At 42.2% G+C, this 24,043-nt stretch overlaps 1 protein-coding gene across 1 annotated transcript in view; it reads right to left on the reverse strand.

Moving 5' to 3' along the window:
* Positions 1-21,461: 21,461 nt before the first annotated feature.
* The window catches only part of AGBL1 (AGBL carboxypeptidase 1), a gene marked incomplete at its 5' end in the record, with an annotated part of 274,207 nt that continues 271,625 nt past the window's right edge, over positions 21,462-24,043 (reverse strand). The window contains one exon of the mRNA XM_082060702.1: positions 21,462-21,897. Coding sequence (XP_081916828.1) covers positions 21,591-21,897 — 307 coding nt within the window. The 3' untranslated portion in view covers positions 21,462-21,590. The remainder of the gene's footprint in view (positions 21,898-24,043) is intronic.

Raw genomic sequence — 24,043 nt, forward strand, 5'->3', positions numbered from 1 at the left:
GTTCACTAGCCCTCTACACAACATGAAACCACCAGCTCTAAGACAACAATAAACTATTTCCTCTGAATGTTACAACAGTACAGCCAGAGGAACAACTCACAACATGAATAAGTGTGAAAAACAGAAAAAAGCAGAAGAAAACTGCATTAAAGAAACAGACAACAGTAAACTATGAAAAAAGCTTTTTCCCTGCTCTTGTAAGAAATAATGCCAGCTGGAATAAAGATCAAGTTTCCCATTTACACTTTTCATGGCTTATTTTTTTTCTACAATGAAAAAGAAAATCAAACTATGGAAGATGACATGTTTTCTTGTTGAATGTAACTGAGTGTTTCCCATGGAGGCATGCCATGTCGCCACATTAATGGATTTTCACTTAACAGTTGCTTTTGCAGGTAGCAACAACCTTTGCCTTTGTATATATCAGAATCCAAGTAGAGAAAATCATTTATTTACTAGAAAAAAAGAACTTCCTTAGACAACCAAACCAACCAAGGGAGGTTTTGGTTGAAGAAAACAAAGCAAACATGGAAGTGACAGCTGGAAATCTGTTTTCTAGCATTTACAAACACCAATAAGATACTGAAACATAGGATTTGTTTTGGCTTCTTTATATAAGTGTTTATTTCTACAGAAGAAATAGATTTGCCAGAGAATATAAAGAATCCTACTCTAAGAGGTACATGTTTAACATCAGCCATAGCCCTTCCCAAGCAGAGATTACACAAGAAATGGAGATCTCTATGTCTTCCTTAGTTGTATTCAATTTCCTCAAGCTATGACTATTAAAATGAAGGCTGAACCATCAAAGTGTCATTGAGCTCTGAGGAAGGAGAATGAACTGAAACTAAAACAAGCTACTCATTATGAACAAAAAACCACACACACCAAGGGCATGTATTCTAAGCAGAAAGTGAATTCATATTAATAATAATTAATGATAATTTTCATATTAATATTTAATATTAACCTCATGTCAAAAATCTGACTGCAGCACGAGGATTTCGAATTTGTCTGTTTTAGTTACTGCTGAGTAAGATCTTCAGGTTTGATGCCTACTTTATAAATTCCTTTAGTGAAGGAACAACGGACCAGATTATGATCTTGCTTATGGCTGTGTAAATCTTAAGTAACTTCACTATAATCACACTGCTATAAATATTTACAGTTCATTGTAAACATTTTGAGAATTGTAGTGGGATCAAGCTTTATAGAGTACAAGACACTTTACTGGAAATGTAGGTTTTGTACTTGCAAACACCATCCACAGGGCTTAAATTTACTGCTGTGAGCAACACCTGCTGGTGTAAGGCAAACCCAGTTCCCTCAGTCAGGACTCAGAAGACTCAAAGAGTGTCACTTAATCCCTTGTTTCTTCTGTAGGAGTTGGAATGGACTCAAGACAAATCTCAAAGCAGCATTGAGTGGGACTGCATGCAAAGATGGTTGGTTGGTTCTGGTTAGGTCCCACCAGGACCCTGGGAGATGAACTGTTTCAGAGAATGAAAGGCAATACTTTGCTGGCATTAATCCACTGAGAATCTTGTCATCCCTGCTTTTTTCATTTCCTAAACACGACGTGCATATTTCAAATTACACATTTTTACCTGATAATTATTAATAAGATAGGGATAGAGTCACTAAATAATGGCTCGAGAAGGAACATTTAATTTCCAAGAGTGTCCTGAGAGATGCTTCATTGAAGGGAGCCATAGCAATTACTTGCAAATTCAGTGTCAGACACACCTCACTAATTCAAGAGTCAGGAAGACAATGTGCATTAGCCCTAGGAAGGTTGTAGGTAGTGATAATCAGATAATGAACATCATAGTGGTGAATCTACAGGCAGAAATTACACAGCTGCTTGCCTGAGATTTGAAATGCAAATTATTTTGCAGATTTACTCAATGGAATCTCAATCCTTTTTAACACTTTGCCTTAGTATTGTTGGGATGATTCCTCATTTCCCTCATGACCTTTGACAGATGTTTGAATTTGCCTTGGTGATGAGGATTTTGGCTGGTAGGTGTTGAATTCAATATACTTTCAAGTTGCAGGGAATTTAAGGACAAAGTGCAGAGAAGCAAAGTTCAGCAGTCAACATGTTAACTCAGTGCTATTGGATCAGTCTTCATGAGTAGTACATTTCTACGCAGCTGGATTTGACTATGTATTAATACAGTTTATACCAGGCCCTCTTGGGAGAGTCATATGCTTAAATATATCTTCAAATGCTAGTCAAGACAAAAGCCGCAGACTGAAAGGTAAAATAATGCGCTAACGTCGGTGGATTACATCAGTTTCTTGGTTGACAATGTCATTAAAGATACAGTACATGGTAAAATGGTACTAATTCAGGTTTTGTGGTAAACAATACTTAAGACTGAATGAAATAAATTGAAAATAGAGATAGTCAGGCCTTAGAACAGAAAACTATTGTCCTCCTAGGGAAGCCCTTTGATTCACTCTACACCAAGGGACAACACGGAGCATATGATGAACCTGGCTGCCAACCTCCCATGCTGCTCTTCATACCACTGCACAGAAACAAAACCACTGACAGATCCAAGCAGGAGTCCCCGATCACCGAGAGATTTTCTACAGAGCATTAAGAATTCTCCATAAATACAGGAATGGGCTGGACCAGCCTGACTGTGCTGAATAGCACTGTTCTCCTGGAGTACTCCAGTTGAAGTTACCGGTGGCATGAATCAAAGTGGCAAGACCTGCCTCTTATCCATGCTCGCTTAAACTGAGTATGTTGTATGTGTTTCTCTAAAATATGTGGATAGTATATTCAGCAAAAGTGACAGAGAAGCCTCAAGTACAAACACGCACCAAGTGATATTTCTAATATAAAGGTTAACACTGATTCAAATTGCTTTTATCCTTCCCTCCTGATGGGTAGGAAAATGTTAGTTTTACTGTTCCAGAATGTTCTCTCTCAGGATCTCACTACTTTGCCCCCAAAATTTCCTCATTCTCTTCCTCCAAAGTTGCAAGAACAAATTACACACACAATTATTTGCAATCTGAAATGCCTTTCATTGCAAAATACTAACAATTTTGGTCCTAAACCTTATCATTGGACATTGGTCAAATAGCAATTACCCTTTTCTGACAGCTGTTGTCCTTACTTCCTACCAATGCTAATTCATGAGTCCTTCAATCCTTTGCTAAAAGAGGGAATGATTTCCTTTTGCTGAAAACTGTTTTGATATTATACTGTGATCACCGCCATCCCTCCGAATCATGATGGGAAACCTAAATGCTTTGAGATTAGACAGATGATAGATAGCTGTGGAATTTATCAGTTAATATTTGCAAAGTGCCTAGAGATTTCAGAATAAAGGAGGCATGAGAAATGCAGAGACTTCTTGTTATGTTCCAATGCATGAATGCAAAAAGAGGAGAGGGCGGGAAGAATCGAGTCAAATAGTATGGTAGGCCTCAGAAAATTCATCACTTTAATCCATGACTTCCCTGTCCTCTACCATCTCAATTGGCACTCTCAGAACTAGACTTCATTCGTTTCCTCCAAGATTTCCTTTAAAAAGGATCTGAATGGAGCTTGGGATTTCTATAGAGCATACATAATTAGTGCTGAAGGGCTCCGATTATCTCTTTATACCACTCCTCACCATTAGACACAATTCCACATAATGAGCCTTCCCTTGAACAAACCTGGTCTAAGACAGTATCTCCTAGGAGGCTGATTCACAGTGTGAGGAGTAGAGCTTCAGCTTTCCATCATCTGTAGACACTGGTCCTTTTTCTTCTTCACCTCTCATTAATCCTTATGGGAGAGCAGAAGAGCAATATATTGCATTAAAGAGAAAATACCTATCCCCTACCATTTCCTGCTGGTAGAAACTGTGGGACAACCAACTGCTCATCTTTTTTCTTCTTGTCATTTTGTTTCTATGCTTTTTCTATTTTAATTAAAGTGAGATGAACAAGCCACAAGACAACAAGTGCAGGCAAGCTACACTGAATATACACCTGCATTTTAGTTTAATAAAAATTTAAAAGTTAGGATATTAAATAAAATGAAACCACTTCCCCTAAACAAAGTGGGAATTAAAATAATACCCAACAGCAACAACAAAACCAGGAAAGATCATGATCAATTAATGATTAATATTGCATTGCTTTTTGTTTACCATATATCAGTTCATACTCAAAGAGATAATTTGGAAGAGGGGGAGAACTATTAGGGGAGTTTAGGGAAATACCAAAGCCCCAAAAGCTGAGCTACGAAAGAGAATAGCAGGCAATAGCAAAAGACCTTGAGGAACATGAGCCTAATTATAGAAGTCAGCCATGCATTTTGTTATCACTCCATTACAATGAATGGAAATGAGGCTGGGATTGAACATCTCTGCTCAGGAACACCTTGGGAACAGGAGTAGGGAAACACCTGATCTGCCCTTGTATTAGTTATTTAAGTTCAGAGAACTGATACAGAGCTGATTTCAAAGACAAAAAATAATAATTGCTAAAGATCAGAAGTTCAGAAAACATATTCGAAGAGGGACTGAGTAAATAAAATTCCTATAGACATTTTTTCATAACAGTCAATGGGGCAGGTGAGCTAACAAGGGAACTCATGACAGGGAGAAATAACCATTAAACTTCATGGTTACTTGTTTAGAAACAATTTTCTTGTGCCAATAGCTAGAAATTGTGCAAGCTTCAATACTTTTATTTGTACTTAAGTGAGAGGCCACTTGTCAAATATTTGCACAGAATAAACCTCAGTTGAAAGCATTTGAATATACACTTTGCCTTTTGCTTTAAATATGGTACTAATCCCACCTCTATTCAGCCGAATACTTAAGAGTCATGCTGTGCTGAACCGTATCTCATCCGTCTTTCAAGATTCCGCAATAAAAATTATTGTTTTTTTACTTCAGCAGTGAACAAAGTGATTCCCATGCACAGTTTGTTTGTAAAACACTTTGTCAACCAAATGGATCTTAAGAAACTGCATATTCTTATAAAGCAAAAACACAAACAGACACCCTCCCCCTTTTAAAATGTGAATGGCAGTAGACAAACACGACAAACCAAAGCCAGCTAGACTGCTGATTCCTTTGGGACAGACAAGCTTGTTTGCAACAGCATCAAAGACAGCAGACAGACAGCCCAGCCTGCTGCTGGGATGATGATGCTAATAAACAGTGTGGAGGTGCTAAAGTAGATGACATGGTGCTGTTTCAAGAATCAGGCCCCATAACAAGTGTCTGAGGATAGGCTGGTGAAAATGCCTAGTGCTTCTCCTCCTAGCCATTTTTCTGAATTATTTTGCCACTCCTGCCTAAGCTTGTGATAGAGGCAGTATTTTTCTTTCTGTAGACAAAGATCCATTGTTTAACGCTTCTGAATGCTATGACAACTAGAAGGGTGAAAGGCAACCTGCAAGTGACAGTAAATGCATTCTCTCTCGTTTTTAATATCCAGTGTGTATATCTGTAATGCACTGTTCAGCATGATTCTCCAAGGCTGCTTCAACAGACAGCTGGCAAAGTCGATCCATTGTCAAAGCAATAGCAGCTTTTGCTCTTCAGTCAAGAAGTTTTGGGATGATATAGTGGCATCAGTTGGAGGCACAGATTGACATGGTTTGGATGCAAAAAATGAAATATATTCCCCTACCCAACTGACCCTGCTTTTGTTTGCCCTTTTCCTTCCTTTTTGTAGCTTAGCTTAATAGATCCAAACAGCCTTCATACCACAACAGAGAAACATTTCCTGCCCAGTCAGCAGAGCTAGTTTCACATTTCCACTTAAACTCAATGTTCTCAGGACACATTCAAAACAGAAGACAGATGTTTGATAAGTATCTAGTCTGGGTGGAAAGATAGAACATTGTGATATATGAGGAAGAGAAGCAGAACCTTTTCATTGCTCCTAGGTGAAAAAACACATTGTCTTAGCATTTGCAGTGGAAATCTAGATTGCATCACATAAAGATATGCCACACAGTGCAAGTTTGCAACTGGCTTTGTTCTGGTTTTGGAAGCATTTTTATACTGATACCCATCTCAGACTAGTAAATTTGACAGCATCTCTTGGCTAGATAAACTGCTGCCCCCTTGCAGGTCACTAGGTGGTGATGGGGAATATTTAAACAGCTCTTAATGCAGATGGTGAAGCTGCAGACCTTGCCGTATTTAATAAGTGAAGGAACACTTGCTGCTCCCCGTCATTGCTTTCAATTCTGCTCACATCATGTAATCTCAGACAGCACAAATTGCCATCAGTGTGAGATACCAGGAATGCCTCAAAAACCATCGTGGAGTTCAGTAGGAGGTGGAGACTGAAGAGCATCTCTAGGCCATCCCTCTGGGGTATAGTGTTAATTAACAGGGTTCTATCTAAAGAATTTGTTGAGTTGGTTATTTGAAAGAAAAAAAGTCCAGCTGGGATTCTAGAAACAGGACCCATTTTAAATTATATTCCTTTTTATACAGCTTGGACACAGCAGAAACAAGTGACTAGAAGGGAAAAGTCTTCCTAAGATAAAAAGGAGCTGGCTGCTCTCTGCTGATGCTTTAGCACCATGCCTACCAGTGTTTGAGAAGAACAAAGCTGAGAAACAGAGATTTAGCACCGATAAGATAAAGCCACTATCTCTGAAGCACTTGAACCCCACAGCCCACTAGAAAACCACTCACAGACAAAGCCTTGAGCCTGAGAGGGAGACACAGAATGGGAAGCTAAGCCTGTGACACTTCGAGTCTGCCTTGTTAAGAGTCGGCCTGGAGAAATAAACACCAAAAAACTATCAGCTGATATGTTTTGTTGCTTATTTCAGGGTTGGGGAACAGAAAAACTCAGAAGAGGAAACAATTCTTCTGTATCCCAGACACCCACCTAGAACTTGAAGCAGGAATTCCCAGATCTACCCACTCTTACCTATTCCCAGTGGCTTGGAGCCAAGAAAACCTTTATCTTTTCAGGAAGTTTCTCGTCTCCATTTTTTTTTTTCCTTGCACATATTAAAACACCCTAAATAAGAGAATTTTTAAGTGCTGACAAAGTGGAAAGTATTCAAAGAAGAGCAAGGAGAAATGAATTATGAGTGCTGGAGGGACTCACTCGCAAGGAAAGATTAGAAGAACTAAATATGTCTAGCTTGGCAGAGAGATGACTAAGCAGGGGGAGGGAAGTGATAAATGTCTACAAATATTTGAAGGGCGTATACACTGAGGAGGGAGATTCTGCAGTGTGAGCCATACCAGGTGGTGGGATTAGGAGCAAAGGGATGGAATCAGAAAAGGAAAAAAAAAAAACCACAAACAAAAAAACCACAATAACAAAAATACCCCCCACTCCCCCCAACAACAACAAAAACTCACAAAGCAAAAATTCAACTGAAGACTAGGTGAACTAAAGTCCCTATGAAAGCGATATATACTCACGTCCCCCACACAGGGGACATAGAGATTTTCTCAGAGGTAGAAAACTCAGTATACGAGACATATGGGAGGGCTGTGTGAGTGCTTTGATGCATGCAGAACTAAGGGAAAGAGTTGTGCCTTGATGCTGTGAGACAAACAGGAGCCTCAGTGGACAACAGGTGTTCCACAAACACTGTCAATTAGTGAACTTCAGACAGGAAGCAAGGGTAGTTTTGTATCCAATTGAAATCACAAGAGGAAGGTTTTGGGGAATAATTTAATGACCCTGAACTTGGTAGAGCTACAGGACATTATCTAACCAGATATACTGCAGACATATGGTGGTCCCCGGGAAGCAGAAAGCTTTGGGTCTGTTAAGTGTTCAAAAAACTTGGTTGTGGAAAGCCTGAAAGAACAAGAGGGAGGACAAAAGCATCATATTCCTCCATCTTGACCCAGGTTAACCACCCCCCAGCTTAAAGAGGGTGAAAGGAGACAGGATAGAATGTGCTTCATCCCCCAACTTAGTTTCTGATGCCAAGCTCACCAGTGTTCCCTTTAGCACCTTTAAATTCAGGAGCCAAATGTAGCCAACTCCTCCTTCAAGAAAACAATAAACCTATTTTCCTTCTACTTTCAGACATAAAGGACCCCAGCCTCCAGCACAGATGTCCCCCTAGTACATCATTTCAAGCTCTCTCCTGCTATACATCAGAACAAGTGGAAGGACAAAGCAATCAAGAGATCATCTCCAAGGGCATGTAATTGAAGGTTATATTCTAGACCTAGTTCAGCTGGAGTCCAGCCAGGACATAGAGCTCAATTGCTTTAGAGGCACAGATGAACAGTGCCTTCTCCTGCCAATACATGAGGGACAGATCTCTATTTTTGTCCTCCTGGACCAGTGTCGCTCAGCCCTCTGTCCACAACACTCAGCTGTTTTGCCTGAGAAGATGGCACAGGTCCAAGGTAATGCAATAAAATGCTTTGAGTCCTTCCTTAAGAGACAGTTCTCCAGTGCTAAACCTCTCCCTTGGGCAACCTTGTGTAAACCAGGCAAAAGGAATTCCCACAAGTCTGCATACAGGAAGCATGTCAAGGCCCTTCTCTTTTAACTGGATTTGATTTAAAGTTCGATGGAAAACCACAGCCTCAGCTTTTGTTTTCAGGGTGCCCCATGTCCCTGTCAGAGGACTGCAGGGATAAAGTCCTGTGACAGAGAACTCTGTAAACTGTGTGATGTGATGCTCATCTGTTTGGCAAGTAAAGTTAAGTCAAACAACACCGAACTTTTGTAGGAGGAAACAAAGAGAGACAATATTTGACCGCAGTGACATTTCAAGCTGATGACTATGTTCCTCTAACAACCAACAGAAACAGGGGTGCAAATGAGGCAGCCAGAGGTCACAGAAGTTTGTGTGGTGGATCAGCCCAACTGGACAATAGCATCATAAGAGAAAACATATTTCCCCTCTCTCCCTGCAGAAAACTAACACATTGCTGAGTATGGCCCTTCACATTTGAAACAACAGCACTAAAAGCCTCAACACAAGGAGTATCCTATTTTGCTTGGGGAAAGCACAGACAAGGGAAGAACTTCATCTTCGCGGGACAGAAGCGGTAGAGACACATAGCAGCTTTTTGGGGGTTTCCAGTATTCCAGGCACTGCAATTCAAGCCCAAAGCCAGCCATTGTTTCCAGTAAGCCAAAACCTCTAAGTAAAAGATGCTCTTAATAATTCCCACCAGAAATTACACTGGAGAGCCATCACAAGGTCCTCTCACTCCAACAGAGTTGGCTGCCCAACAAACAAATTCTTATCATCTGTAAGAACCGAGTCTCAGAGCTCCTTGTTCACAAACCAGGCCTAGCACAGAGCAGCTGCAACGATCCTCACATGTGGAAACAAGCATTAGACATCCCAAGGAAAACACAGTAAGACAGGTGATAACAGATACGCTCTTCCAAAAAACACAGTTCTCCTGCTAAAAGAAAGGATGAGAAACCTCAACAGAGCTATCACATAGCTCCTGCTCTCCTTATACTGTAAGAAACATAATGACATACCTTGGTCTGAGGGCAGCACTGCATAAAACAGGCACTGAGTCCATTGTAGAGGCAGGTTGGGTTTTGACACATCAGGAAAAGCCACAGCTACTGTTCAAGACTCAGCTGAGCAAGTTCTGAAGTCACAGTACCCGTAGCAACGCAGTCATAATGAAACAGCCAGGCTTGTCCTTATGCAACATCACGGATTCCAGTGTCCAGGCATGGCTGTAGGGAGTACAGTCCTGTTATAGCTCTTTTTATTAATTAACCAGATGTTTAACTTCAGCATCCTGGCTAAATTCCAGCATGGAGAATTACATTTCCTTTCTCTACCCAGCCTTCACTCCACAGCCTCAGCCAGAGCAGCTTTTCCCCAACACACTCCTGGTGCAGTCTCTGCTGAGCAGGTGCAGTGAGTTACCCCAGAATGAGCTGCATTTCAACAGCAGGTGAGAAACCACTCTTCAATCTGCATGACCCCAAGTCTCACAGACCCTACTGTGTAAACATAAGGCACTATTATCTCCACTCTCCACATGGAATCACTTTATGGAATTTATTATTATTATTTGGAACTCAAATTGAAACCCTCTGGCCATGTAGGAACAGTAAGCCTGCTTAGGGAACACAGGAAGCAGCTAAAGTGGTGAAGAGGCAAAGATTTATAACAGACAGAAAAGAAATTTTCTTTTCTAGCAACAAGCTCCATCTTCCTAACCTATTTCTGCTGTTCCTGCTACTCTCTACCAAACTTCTGACAGGTCTTAGAGACTAACACTTACCATGCTGCAAGCTGTTCCTCTAAATCCCATTTCATCATAGTTTATAACCACCTGGCTAGATTCCCTGGGTGGTATTTTTCACTCTTTCTTGTAGTCCTTAAGAGTACCTGTATTGCCCATACTACAGCCTCCACATTTACCAACCCCTTCTTCTCTCCACCATCACCTCAGCTGCCCCTAATCTTTTTGTGTCTTCCTGCCAAGCCCCCACCCATTCAAATCACCACATTAGAGAGAGATTGGCAATGGCTTTCACCTGTCTCCTAAACAGAATTGCAACCTCAACCCTTTCCTTTGCTTCAGTAAAACCTATTTCTGTGAGATTTTTAAAAATATATTTATTCTCCTGATAAAATGCTGCTAAGTGAGGATTTAGAGGGAGATCTATGAAAGGAGAAAAATAGCAATGACAATGAGGAGTCCTCCCCAGATTATCTTTCTGAAAGCTCCAAATGGGTTTGTAACAGCATGAAAGTGCTTCCTGATTATTTCCAAGCTGAAGCTCAGAAAAGCCTCCAGAGTGGACAGGAGAGGGGAGAGCATGGATGTCAGCAACTGAACAGGAACATGTTTAAAGGGATGGGGGGGCGGGTAAGGAATATACAAAAAAAAATATGCAGGAAGGAGTGTGACAGAAATTCTCTGGTCCCTGGCACTTTCCCTGTGATGCTAAAGCAGCCAGGGTGGCAGAGTTACAAGGGGGACTCTGGGCTCCATTTTTTTTTTCCCCCCCACTTTAAAAACTTTCAACTATTCCCCACTGTGATGGGGGGAGCAGTTTCTTAATCTCTAGGTCTGTGTGCACCCACTTTATGCTCTTCAGCAAGATTTTGGAGCAGAAGTTTCAACCAGGGCTTATCAATTTCCCTCCAAACTGTCAGACACATCTTCCTACTTTACAGTGACTTGTCCCTTCATATCTTCCTCTTGTAATATGAATAAGGCTGAACCCCCAGACACCCTGGGAGAGCACAAGGGCAGGACCTGGACAGATGCCACCACTGTTGCTCACACCTGTCCCTGGAAGCAGCAGCTCTGGTTTGTGAGGGGACCAAAAACCTCACACTGTGTTCCCATGGTAACCAAAGTGTCACGTTCATCACCCTCTCATTTCTGGAAGAAAAAGATATAGGTCTGATGAAGAAAAATCCAGGAGTCTCAAAGGGTTTTGCTGAGGTTGGGCAGTGATTTAACATCATTACTCACACCATCCATGCCAGGGGTTGCGGCGTGGTGGCACACAGGTTTGAGCAGGAGGCTGTCTGGTGTTAAAATACATCCAGGCATATACATACAGTTCATGCTTCATCTCCTTTGTCTTACTTTGAAGCCAGGGACACATGATCAAATTACAATGGCTACAGAAGTTACTAGATGTTAACAGAAGTTTCAGCTTCACCCTTTCTAGCTCATATCTGGGGATAATGGTTGCTATCAGTTATCTTTGCTCAGTGGCACACGGTGGCTTATTAAATCAGAGTAATTTAATAATATGGCTGAAGTTGGAGTTGCTCTGCCCAGGGCAGCAGAGACCTCTGTGTACACCGAGTGCCCTCAGTGAGCTGCTACAGCCCCATCATCCCACACCTTCCTCTGTGTCCCAGAAACCAGACCCAGCTGGGCTCCAACATTTCCATTAGCAGGAATCTGTATGAGCTTCTCTGCTGTGAGTACACAGCAACAATTAAACCATCACCAGGCAGATTTGAACATGGGGGAGCTCACCTTTCAGTTCTAAGACAAACATGCTACAAAATGGAGTTGAAGATGCATCACTGGACACTTTTGGAGCTCTCTGATGTGTTCTTGCTGGAGGCATGAGAAGATCTAAGGCTGGAGGATTTATTTCAATCACTTTAAAATCAGTTCCCCCAATTAGTAGGCATTTTTATGGAAAAAACCAACAACAACAACAACAAAAAAAAAACAACAAAAACAAAGTAAGAGGAACTTCCAGCCTGAACTACAGAAAAGAGAGACTTTTAAAATGATGCTTAGGAGAAAGCATCTGCTCGTAAAAGAGGACCATGCCTGTGACTGAGATGAAAAGGGGAAGGGAAGAACGGAAGAGACTGGCAGCTTTACAGACAGTCCCTGGATAAGGCAGCATTAAGTGATTTTAGCGGTCCACTGTCTCTACATCCCCACGCTGAAGCATCAGTCTAGCAAGGTGCAATATTTAGGTGATCTGGTATCATAAGTCAAGGGAGATCATGGGGTAATATCCCCTGACACTCAGGAGTGGGAGGAGTCTAAAAAACTCCAAAGTCCAAAACACTAGTGAAGTTGCTACTAATCCTTCATTTGAATCCTCAGTTTTATTTTTATTTGTTTTTCTCTCCCTAGGCAGTTTAGCTGGCCCAGTAGTTCAGTGTTCAATTCAGATTTATACCTGTAACTGTGGCAAGCACCTTAGCTAAGACGTTGCCCTTTTGTTGCAAACTTGGTTTCTCTGACATCCTCAGACTATCAGGGCTACAACACCACTACTCCAAGGCTTCATACTTCTGACAAGGTGGCAAGGTAGCTGTGTGATGCTGCAAAGACAATAGGCTTTTTCCAGATCCCTGTAGGTGTTTAACCAAGCAGCAGCACCTCTGAGTCACTTACGGATTGCTCACAGCTAGCTACGCTGGGAAAACTCAGTCACCTTCAAGATATTAATAGATACAAAGTTCCTTTATTCCTGGGGAGTGGGCAGGGGACACTTCACCATTTATGACCTGCAATTACTCTCCCACCCAACAGAAAAGACTTTTTTGGCCAGTGTCTACAATTACTGGGGCATGAGCGGTGTGATTTCTAACAGGGCCAGACAGGACCGAGCGTCCCAGTGTGCCACTGTCTCACTCTCCATCTCTGTCCCTTTGTGATGCTCAGCCTGCCGAGTGCTTCCCATCAATGGCATGGGGTTACCAAGCAACATTTGTCGTGTCCCTCAGTGGGCTGATGATCAGATTTTTAAGACAAGGGTTTGTTGTGAAGGGTGAAGTAACTTTCCCCTCTCTCTTTCTGTCTCCTCTCTTGATGAGATGAAAAATGAATCATTCCGAATGTGACAGATCAAATCCTGCATTCGGTTGCTCTGGGGGTAAATCTTGTTGAAATTTGTCTTTGGGGAATAAATTCACTGCTAGATGCTAAGACTGGAGCTGCACACCCAGCACACACATCCGGAATGCAGCTAATGTTCCTGCATCATCCACATCAGAAAAAGAAGCTAGAACTGGCCAAATCATAGATAAAATTATTGGCAAATAATTTATTCAGCCATAGTCACGAAGGAATTAATCTTATCCATTATTCTCAAACATGACTCAAGTAATTCCTGGAAATAACACAGCTAAAGTCTCTTGCTCTGCACTGCAAACCCTAAGATTTAAATTCTTATTTAATACCACAGCTCATTCCCTTTTGCTATTACGTTCAACAGTGTGCTGGTGCTGTTCATGTGCCAATGACACAAGGTTATAAGGCTGAGACAGTTCAAAATGTTCTCTCCGCATCAGTAAAGCTAAAAAGTACAAAGCAGCTCTTAACCCGAGAGCAGTCAGACCATCTGGCACAGTGGCTTCAGTGTGTGCTCCAGGGCTCTTGGCATCTACCTGGGCACCATTGAGAGCGTGTGCTCTGATCCCAGTTTCTTCTGGGATGTAGCCCCCCTGGACCACCCATGTTTAGTATATTTGGGTCTGGAGGAACGAGACTGGCAGAGCAAAGGATGGGGCTACCGAGCTGGATGGGGGATGCTCGGAAGCAGAGCCCTCCATGGGAGAGGCTGGAGGTGTGTTGACATAAATAGAGGTGCGTGAACAGGCAGCTGAGTTTCAGCTTTGTGCTTTTCTATAACAATAAATGGATTCTCCATGGTATCATCTTTGTCGTTTAAGCAAAATAATGCCCTACAAGTGTGAGTGTGGGATACTGTCTTGGATTGGGTTTAAATTTAGGTGTTCTGTCTGAGTTGGTTTTTTAGCTTCACTCAGAAGTTAATGAGGCAAGTGAGTATCTCAACAAAGGATCCTTTCCATGTATCTTAGGAGGGGATGTAGACCCTCTAGAGGTGTACATCTGTCTACATTTACTCTCTCTGTACAGAGTAATTTAGACTAGATGCCCAGCTTCTAGGAGGTTAACGTTCATGAAGATGAAACCTGGCCTTCAGGAGTAATTTCTCAGCTGGCGTGCACCTACCTTACAATGATTTAGTATATTTATTTAGTTCCTTATGAAAATGTGATGTCAGAAAGTATTAAAAGCTTTCCTAAAACAAAGACATATGTTACTTCTGCCTTATACTCTAAGGCAACTGGCCAACAAAAGAATGAAATTAGATACCCTAACAAGTCTGTGTTGATTGTGTTTTATCACCTTCTTATCCTAGGGCTGCTAATGAATTGTTTCATAATTTGTTGAGGTTTCTCTGTAGTCACTCAGCTTAGCTGGCTGATTTATATTTACTGGCTCTTCCTTTTTATACTTTCACAAACAAATACCCTATTTGCCCCTCTCCTGTCTGCAGAATCCTCTCAATACAGGAGAAGCTCTTGAAGTCCATTCCCAACTGTTCACAGGCTGCTTTCCTTGGACAACCGGCAGGGAATTCCCTCAGGTCCAACTGTTTGAATTCACTTACTCAGTGTAAGGATTCTTTAATTCACACCCCTTTGTTCCGGCCTATTCCCATCCCGTAATCAGTATGACTTCTGTTATATATATCTGGTAGCAACTGTTTTGGTGATAAGTGGAGTTAAAAAGTCAATGACGATTCCAAACCTCTCCATGTGCTCTCCTTCTGTGGTACATAGAGCACACTTTCATTCCTTCTAGTGTATTTATAGGATTTCTTTTTCTTCCCTTGTGTGTTCCTAGCCACCTCTAGCTCATTCTGTGCCAGGACCTTTCTGATTTCATCCACACATGCCTTGCTATCATTTCATTCTCATTCTTAATCATCTGCTGCTTCAACTTCTTTAAACTGTTAATTTATCATTTCAATGCATCGATGAGTTCCTCTAACACTTTTAATGTTTCACTTTTCTTCTATTCCCCTCCCTGCCTTAGGAGATCTTGTCATTTTACCTCTGCTCTAATCTCTAAGTCAGTGCTTGCTGGCGTGTATTCCTCTTTCCTTGACCCAACCTATCAATTCCCTGATGTTTCACAGCCAATTAATTCTTCTTCTGCTGTTCTTACTTTCTCTTTTACATGTGTCTGGGAAGCCGATTAACTCATAGCTTGGTATATGTACTAAGGCTTTATATTCTTCCTGTTTAGCCCTTATACTCCTAGCATTTGGGCAGAGACGTTTCAGATGTTTACCAGACAGCTCCATTTTTCTCCCGAGTGTCTCATTTTCACCTCTATTAAATTTCCCATTTTCCCAACTTACTAACCAGCATGCTGCCTGCTTCTTGGAAGATCACTATGCTGTCAAAAAATCCAAAGGGTTTTTGTCAACACTATCCATGCCTTCACCTGGAGGATTTGCCTGGTCCATCTGTGCCACCTTCCACCGAGACCAAAAGAGACACAACTGCCCCTGGAAAGGAGTTAGCAATGAGCACTGATGGGCACTGTTTTTGTTTTGCTGCTGGCAGATATATGATGGAAGCAGGAATTAATCCCTCCTATTTGCCTTCTCGAGGGATATAAAGTTGTGTTGTAAACACTGGTGATTTAAGCCTCATTGTGACCCCTTTCACTGAAAATAAATATTAATAACTCCACTTCATAGATGGGGAAACAAGCACAGAAAAGCTAAATAACTTTTTTAATGGAAATGCTGAGGCAAAGGCAGGAAACCCTTGCAGATCTGTGAATGAGCTGCCAGAGCACATACTGGAAATCATGCACAAAAAGCCTTCAGTTGGGCATTTAGCGACAAGGGGGCAAGAAACAGGGTTGTGATTGCAATTACATCAGCTGGTGAGGAGCCAGCCCTCAGTGCCCAGAGCTCAGTTAACCAAAGGCTGTGCTAGTTTACTGGGGCCGGACTTATTGCCAGGGCATCCAATGGATGATCATTTTTAGTGGTGGATTTGTCTTCCCCTCTTGCTGGTCCCTGTGTAAAGTACAAGCAGCTTAATCAAAGGCTAAAAAAGCCCCTAATGCCAGAACAGCTGCCTCACCATCTTGCTGGAGACCTTGCTGGACTGTCAACAGGACACTTTTTTCTGCCTTCTCCTTTCTCTCCCACTCCCTCCTGTTCACATCCTTCATTTCTTTCCCTTTCCCTTTTTTTTTTTTTTTTAAGTGAAATAAAAAATCAGAGCACAGAAAAGATGAGGAAAGTAGCCACAAAACTGCTGCATCAACAATAACATGCCACATATCTTCCAAAACCTGTGTGAGGATGTCAGTCCCTGGAGAGGAAACCTAAGGCCAGAAATGATACGGGCTTAACCATCATGAAAAGCACTCACAAAACACAGCACTGAGCACACAGTGCAGCACTGAGGATAAAGACTTGGCTGCCATTTATGGAGTGGGGAATACAACAGCAGATTTATTCTACAGTAGAGAGGGGTGTTTCTTGGTAGCATTAATACTGATACATTATCTGAGGATGGAAGAGGATGCACAAATTGGAATAATTCTTCCATTTCTCTGCCTTTGTATCCCCAAAGTGCCCCCTACTCCTATTCCCCTCTGCTCTCTTCATCCCTCCCCTTCTTCCTCTCCTCTGATTTATTTATTCTTTCTTTAGCCTTCTTCATCTTCTCTCAATGTGATTACGTGCACAGAGTTTTCAGTTCTTCAAGCTTTTGCATATTATCTCCAGCTGGAGCCTTGTGTCCTGCCCTCTGCCTGAAAAACTGTACAAGAGTTTTCAAACACAAATCCTACTCTCCCTAAAACAGGTGTAAATTTTCCATGCTGTGCGTACCAGGCTGTGGGACAGGACAGGCTGAAAATAACCTGCAATGAAGAGACTTTTAAAATTATCTAGCACAGCCTGAAGAGGAATGGCCTAACGAAACATCACCATTGCCATGTGTCATTGAAGTGGAAAGTAGTGATGGCAACTACCACCGCGCTCCCATACAGAATAATTCCAGGTGCCTTCTCAACTAGCAACAGCCGAAATCAGTACAGAGCAAACACCTGGGTAGTTTTACATCCCTATTTCTTCCACTCCTTCCCCCCAAACCACACAAAGTCTTTCACTCACACCTTACTGTATTTGCTGTGAGCAATCAAAGCCTTCCTCATATTTCACATCAGAACTGAGGCTGAATGACTTGGTCAAGAGCACATAGGAGGTGTGTGGCAGAGCAAGAAATATAATCTGAGTGTCCCAAATTGGCTGCCAAACAGTCACCCACTCATGCTTTGAGTCTCTAAGTGATGGGCAGGGGCAGCGGATAAGACAGGAGATAGTGCTATCACCTGCATCTCTGCTTTTTGGCAGAAGCAGAGGAGGAGTGGGGCTGCTGCCTTTCCCCCTCCCTAATCTGCTTCCTACTTGCTTCAAAAACAACCCAGTGAATGGTTGTTTATTATTATTATTATCACTGTTATTTTCCAGAGTGCTGTAAAACCAGGGGATAGAGCACTCTGACAGCCTCATAACAAACAGCAGATAAAACTAATTAGATTTTGTTCTTCCTTTAGGTTTGCTGACTTGTTTCTTTTATATTTTTATTGTTTAATTATTTATTTTTAGCCCAGAGGTTTACACACACGCGTATTTCACTAGGCACTGGCAAGGCATCCTTTGGATCATCTCTGATAGGAAAGTGAGACAGAGGGTGCAGTGTGATCGCTGCTCAGTGCTGCATCTTCTACCCATGTCATAGAAACCATCGGGGGGAGGAAGGAGAGCGGAGCTATTCACAGCCGCTAAGAGAGTCAGTGAGACAAAAGGCATCAGTAAAAAAAGTTAATGTGCCTGGCAGGAGCCCAAAACTGCTTTAGCATTGGAGACTATGTGAGTGCCTCTAGGACACGGTCTCTTCTGGCCATTAGGGAAATATTTGGCTTGTGTCTCCACCTGACAGCCTTGCTGCCTCTTGAGGAATGGCAAGAGAGGGGAGCAGGGTGACTTCCCTCTCCTCCCTCCCATTTTCCACCGGCTTTTTCCAAATTCTTTGGGATTAGCTAGCGACAGCGAGAAAAGGCACTGGCCTCACTGCTCAGCACTTAGCAGGCTGAAGTGAGGTGACGTGCCTCGGCACAGGGGACAACGGCTCCATTCACTGGGGAAATACCAAACCAGAATTACAAGTGTGCAAGAATAAACAAGGCTGGAGTTAATCTAAAGTTGTTTTACACTCTGTTTCATTAAAGTCAATGCACTTCCGTTCCTCTGAGCAGAGCCTAGTTCTGCTTAATTACCATGACTCAGGGAGAATTTTAATAGCATGGCGAGCACAGCACAGGATGGAGGCCCTCTCCTGACCTCTAGAGGTCTGTCAAAAGAAGAGGAGCATCTGCTCCCCGTAGAAGTTGCTGGAAGAAATGAGTCAGCCCACAAAACTGCTTCTGCTGGAGGTTTCCAGATGCCGTTCCCAACTAGCTGGTCACTCAACCTTCTTGCTGTACTTCCTCTGCTCCCACCTTCTCAGCAGCAGCCCTCTTGTGCTGGGGCGTTCATCTGGTCGTTACCTTCTGCAGCATCCTCACCACTTGCTGACAAGTCATTTGCCAAGGAGAGGACTCGGCCAGACTTTTCATATGGCACAGCAGCATTTAATATGCAGGTGTGGTTGATGTGAGTGGACACTTTTCTCCCAGCTCAGCTGCTGCAGTTGGATCCCAAACACTGAACGCACCTAAGAGCCTTTGTCACCTCTACCTCCTAGAGCTGCCAGCACAAGGACCTATGGAACAGTGGTACTGCTCATACACATTCGGCTCCAAACATGCATGGAAGCTACAAGTCCGCTTTTATTATACCAAGACAACTTTTCCACAGTCTATTCAATGAATCACAACTAGGGCAGAATTTTCCCACTGAACAGAATTCTCCCTAGCATAAGAAATTCAGAATGAAATAGCCAGAAGGCTGAGATTAGTCTGAAGTATTTATAGCCAAAATATTGGTGTCTCATTAAGAAAAATGCTGATTTAAGAAGATTTTTTTTTCATTTGCAATAAGGTGTACCATTGGCAAGCCTCAGTAAACATCGTTCAGTCATTGTCGTGGCAGGGTGTTGGTACAGAACGCAGCACAGAAGAGAAAAGCAGCTCTGGATGTATACATGGACATCTACAGACACATATGTACAATGGTATTTTTTGCCCTGTGTCCTGGGGATGTGCTAAATGCTGAAGATCTTACAGCATGGCCTGTGTGTGCTGCAGTCTGGACTGAGCACTGTGTGAGTTTTTTGTCATACATACAAATGTTGGATTTTGAAGTTAACTGAGCACATATATAGTTTTTTTATTAATAAGCTTTGAAGCAATGTTATACAAACTACTATAATGGGAACACCTGTTTTACCTCTTTTGTCTCCATTCCTGTGAGCCAACCTTTTATGAAAATTCAGTATTGTGTGGAATGAGCCGCACACTAAAGCAAGCAGAACAGGACGTGTACAGAGAACACACACCATACCTAATGAATTAATTTGGCCTAAGAAGCTCAGCTTCTAAGGACCCAAGCTGCCTGTCTTTTGAGCAGCATCATAAAAAGAGAGCTAAAGACACAGAGAACGCTTACGTTCTGGTGAAGACTTCAAAACACATGGATACTGAAAACCCAGCAGGACAGGAAGAAGCTATTTCTCCAAAGAGCAAGCTCCTGCTGGAAAATGTGTCTAAGTAGTCTGGGGAAAGGTGTTCAGAAATGCATCAGAGAAAACCTCTTTGTGCACCAGGAGTTCTCTCCACAAACAGCATAAAGATGAGAGGACAACATGGTGATTTTAGTCACGCATCAGTATAAATAATAATCACTGCTAATGGAGGCCTTATAGGCTGTAATGCTACAACGCACTATACATTCATCCTTCTCCTTGAGCCTTATAGCAACAGAGTTTGGAGCCTCTTCCATTGTGCAATTGGTTTTATTTGGGTTCAAGGCAACTCCTCATTTGCAGTAGAAGAGTCTAAGACACATGAGAAGTTCAGGCAATCTGAGGCGTGAGATGCAGCAATGTGGGCTTCATGCTTTAGGGACGTTGTGCACACACGTGGGTTCTCAGTCTGTGTTCAATTTTCAGGAACTGGGCAGGTAGTTTTAGGAGAAACCTGATTTTCCATTTGGGGATGAAAGGAGAAGCTCCTCTGACTCCATTATGGGAGTTACTAGTAGAATATGTCCTGTATATAACCCAGCAGTAACGTCTCCTATTATATTACTGTCTGCCATAATTGGATCCTGTTGCACGAACTAGTTTTCCTTAGTGGTATCATAATAAAACTAATAAAGAATAACCAGTCACAGCACTGATGCATGGGGTAAATTCACTCTTGGATATTGCCACCATCACTAATCTATTGACAGAATATTGAGGGATCCTTGGCTACCTCAAGAAAACAAGTTTTTCTCCTTAAAATGCCCCAAACACCTCTCACTCCCAATAGGTTTAAATTGTAGGTCTAGTTCTCCAGGATGGACTGTTGTATCTGTACTCTTAGCTGGAAGGATATTTCACAGAGAAAATATAATTTCACAGCATCTGTGGAACAAATTCTACACCTGGGCCCATCAGTTCAGGCTGAAGTGACTCAACTGAGATTACATTTGACTAGTTAATTCCAGCATAGCAAAGAACTGAATTTAGCCCAGGTTTCCAGAGGACTACTCTGTATTCTCACTGGTGCTTTCCTTACTACAGCACATGGGATTTCCCACACTGCTGCCGAGATAGGACCAGCTCAAAAGCATGCACAGCCTGACCTAACCTGTTGAACACCCTGTAAAAATTCTGATCAGACAAAAATCAGATACATGCTCTACAGCTCAAGAAAAATAAATGGCAATGGAGAGATCAGACCAAAAGCATCAGTCACTCTTCCAGGCAAAGGCTGCTTCCCATAATAAAGAGCCCAAACTAGGAAAAGGTGAATCATCTCTGGTTCCTTCATCTCAGAAGACCATTCCTCAGGTCAGTCTGTAAGAAAACACATATTAGAAGCAGCTGTGAGACTAGGGATTTTGTATAGGAATGGATGATGTTCTCACACAGAACCATCTGGGCCAGTGGCCCCTTGCTCTGCCTTGTGTACAAAGCGTAAGGAGTCACTCTCCATATATGAATGTATACAAATTACACAAACATACAGACAATTTTCTATTCAGAACTGGAGCAACACATCTAGGAAGGATGCTGAAGCTGGCAAACAGGCAAATGTGAGCAGCAACCCGTTTGCTTACTGCTCTGCAAGTCAAAGCCTTGTTCACGCAGGGCTGCTCTCAAACCCACTGTACACCCCAAGTGCTGTTGGACTCAGAGGGAGAGCTGTACTGTTGGATCCTGGCTGGCTGGACATATAGAGCCCCCTGAGAGCCTTGGAGCTGCATGTCTGTCCCATGGTCGCTCCCTCATCTTCTGTCTGTCCTTCCACCCACGAGAGGCACTCCTGGATCTCTTGGTCTAACTCCGAGAAGTCCCCTTCTCCATCAGAGTAACTGTCAGTATCATAATCAAGTTCTTCCACACAAGGAGGTTCATCATCAGTCTCCAGGCAGCTGTTGCTGCAGCTTCTGCAGAAAAATCACAAGAAAGACTGGATGTCATCAAAGGAGGGTGTATTCTTTAGGGGTAAGAGCAAGTAACATGGACATACGTTTCCTGGGTTCAATCCTGGCTCTGGTAAATAAGACATGAGATGGCACTAAGAAAGATCCTGTATGTCTTTTTGTCTGTTTCACCATCTGTAAAACAAAGAGTGATACTTCTCTACCTCACAGGCAAACCACATTATTTTTGTTATCACTGTTGTTTCTATTGCTTATACAGAAACAGAGTGCTTTATATACAGATAACACCATTCCTGCCTTGAGGCACTTGCAAGGTTATAGAAGCTGAAATATAGTAGATGAGGAAGTATTTAGTTTCCTGAAAGTTGCTGGTTTAATCATCATCCACCTTGTTGTATTTCCACACTTAGTGTAAGACCTAATTAATCCAGGTGGCTGAAATGCTTTGGCATCTTTTCTTCCTGTTCTGTGCAAGCTCAGAGCACTGCTAACAAGAGGCAGAACAAACAAAAAACAGAGGCTCTCGAGTCTCCAAGCAGACTGACTTCAAGGAGGGTAGAAATAGCAGGAGTGCTTGTGTTTTGAAAGGAGCGTGAAAAGTCTTTGACAGCACAACTTCCCAAGGAAGGGCCAAATTCAGAGGCAAGTCTGACTGGCTGAGGAGAGACTCGAAATGGAAGCTCCTTTTTCTGGCTCTCAGAAGGGTAGGTTATACCACCTTAACCTCCTGCCATTTACTTACAGGAATGGTCACAGGCTTTCTTTACATGTCCACTTTTAATATGTATTGTATTTGTTTAGCCTAATGCAATATTTATGGCATAATTGTAACCACTAGGCTAGCTGGCTCAGGGGGATAAGGTCTTTCTCCTTTCTAGCTACCTAGTTCCCATTTGGCCCTTAGCCCAGGAGAGCAGCTGGGCAATTTTTTGAGACCAGAAAGAAGCCTGCGGTTTCAGTGCTGCCTGGGTCAGAATCTGGATGAATCAGGGGGACAGATACTGTGTTTTTCACCTCCAGGTCAATGTTTTCAATCACACTCAAAGCAGGGGAATGTATTGCTTTGGGGGACTGGGAAAGGAATAATAATCTTCCGCCACTGGGCCAGAGTTTCTAATTTGTCCCAAGTTGGGAAGAATGAATAGCTTGGCAGATGGAGCATACACAGCTCTAATGTGTGGTCTGCTCATTTACATGTCAGTAACTGGAATAATCTTCCAGCTCTCAGCTGTTTCACAGCAGTGCGAGCATCTGAGGTTTCAGAACATACCAAAGGTGTAAAGTATTGCTTTTGGATGTATCGATCCCGTCTCTCTTCTGTACTCCAAAAAAAGTGTAAGATTTTCCTGGCTTGGAGACTCCAGATCTTAACTGTATACAGACTATTCTGCAGGCAGAAACAAGCAGTGTCAACCCACTTCTCCTCCTCTGGCTGATCTCTGGCTTAGTTTACTTCAAAGGCTGGGTATAAAGGATTCTCTGAAAGCTTAATAGAGCTGTACAGCTTAAAAATAAATAAAAGAATAATTATGCACTTTTATAGTTTCTGGCTTCACTTCAGTCTGCCCAGAAATCTGGGTCAGGAAGAACTCATACTGAAATTGGGTATGTGACATGAGACAAAACAAACCAGGACAATCCTCCCAGCACAAACAGCAACAAGCAGTGGTCTCTGCTCAGTCTGACCAGTGGGTTTTATTTATTTATTTATTTGTTTGTTTCCTATGCAGGCATGGCATGAATTATCACGATACCAAATACCTATGATAATGTTCAAAGCTGAGTAAACTCAGGGGAACTAGATTTTTCATTTATAAGCCCTACTCTTGTGGTTTTGCACTCAAAAAGAACCAAAGCATATCTAATTTCAATATTGCACTTGTATATTTGGGGGAAGATGCTAATGCCATTGGGACACAGCATAGCTACCACCCAACTCACTGATATTTTACAGGTGGAATGATTCAGTTTACAACCTAGAAACTGAATGTCAAACATTTACGTTAACAGCAAAACAATTTAAGAGAAAAAAAGATGGCTATTGTTACTTAAAGCTGGGAAATGCCAACTAACAGAGGACCTTCTCAATTTTTTGATAACTTAAATGACTTTAGGACTGGATTTGTGACAAAAACAGGAAAATCTTCTA

Source organism: Streptopelia decaocto, assembly GCF_964273445.1.
Source record: "Streptopelia decaocto genome assembly, chromosome: 9".
Lineage (NCBI taxonomy): Eukaryota > Metazoa > Chordata > Aves > Columbiformes > Columbidae > Streptopelia > Streptopelia decaocto.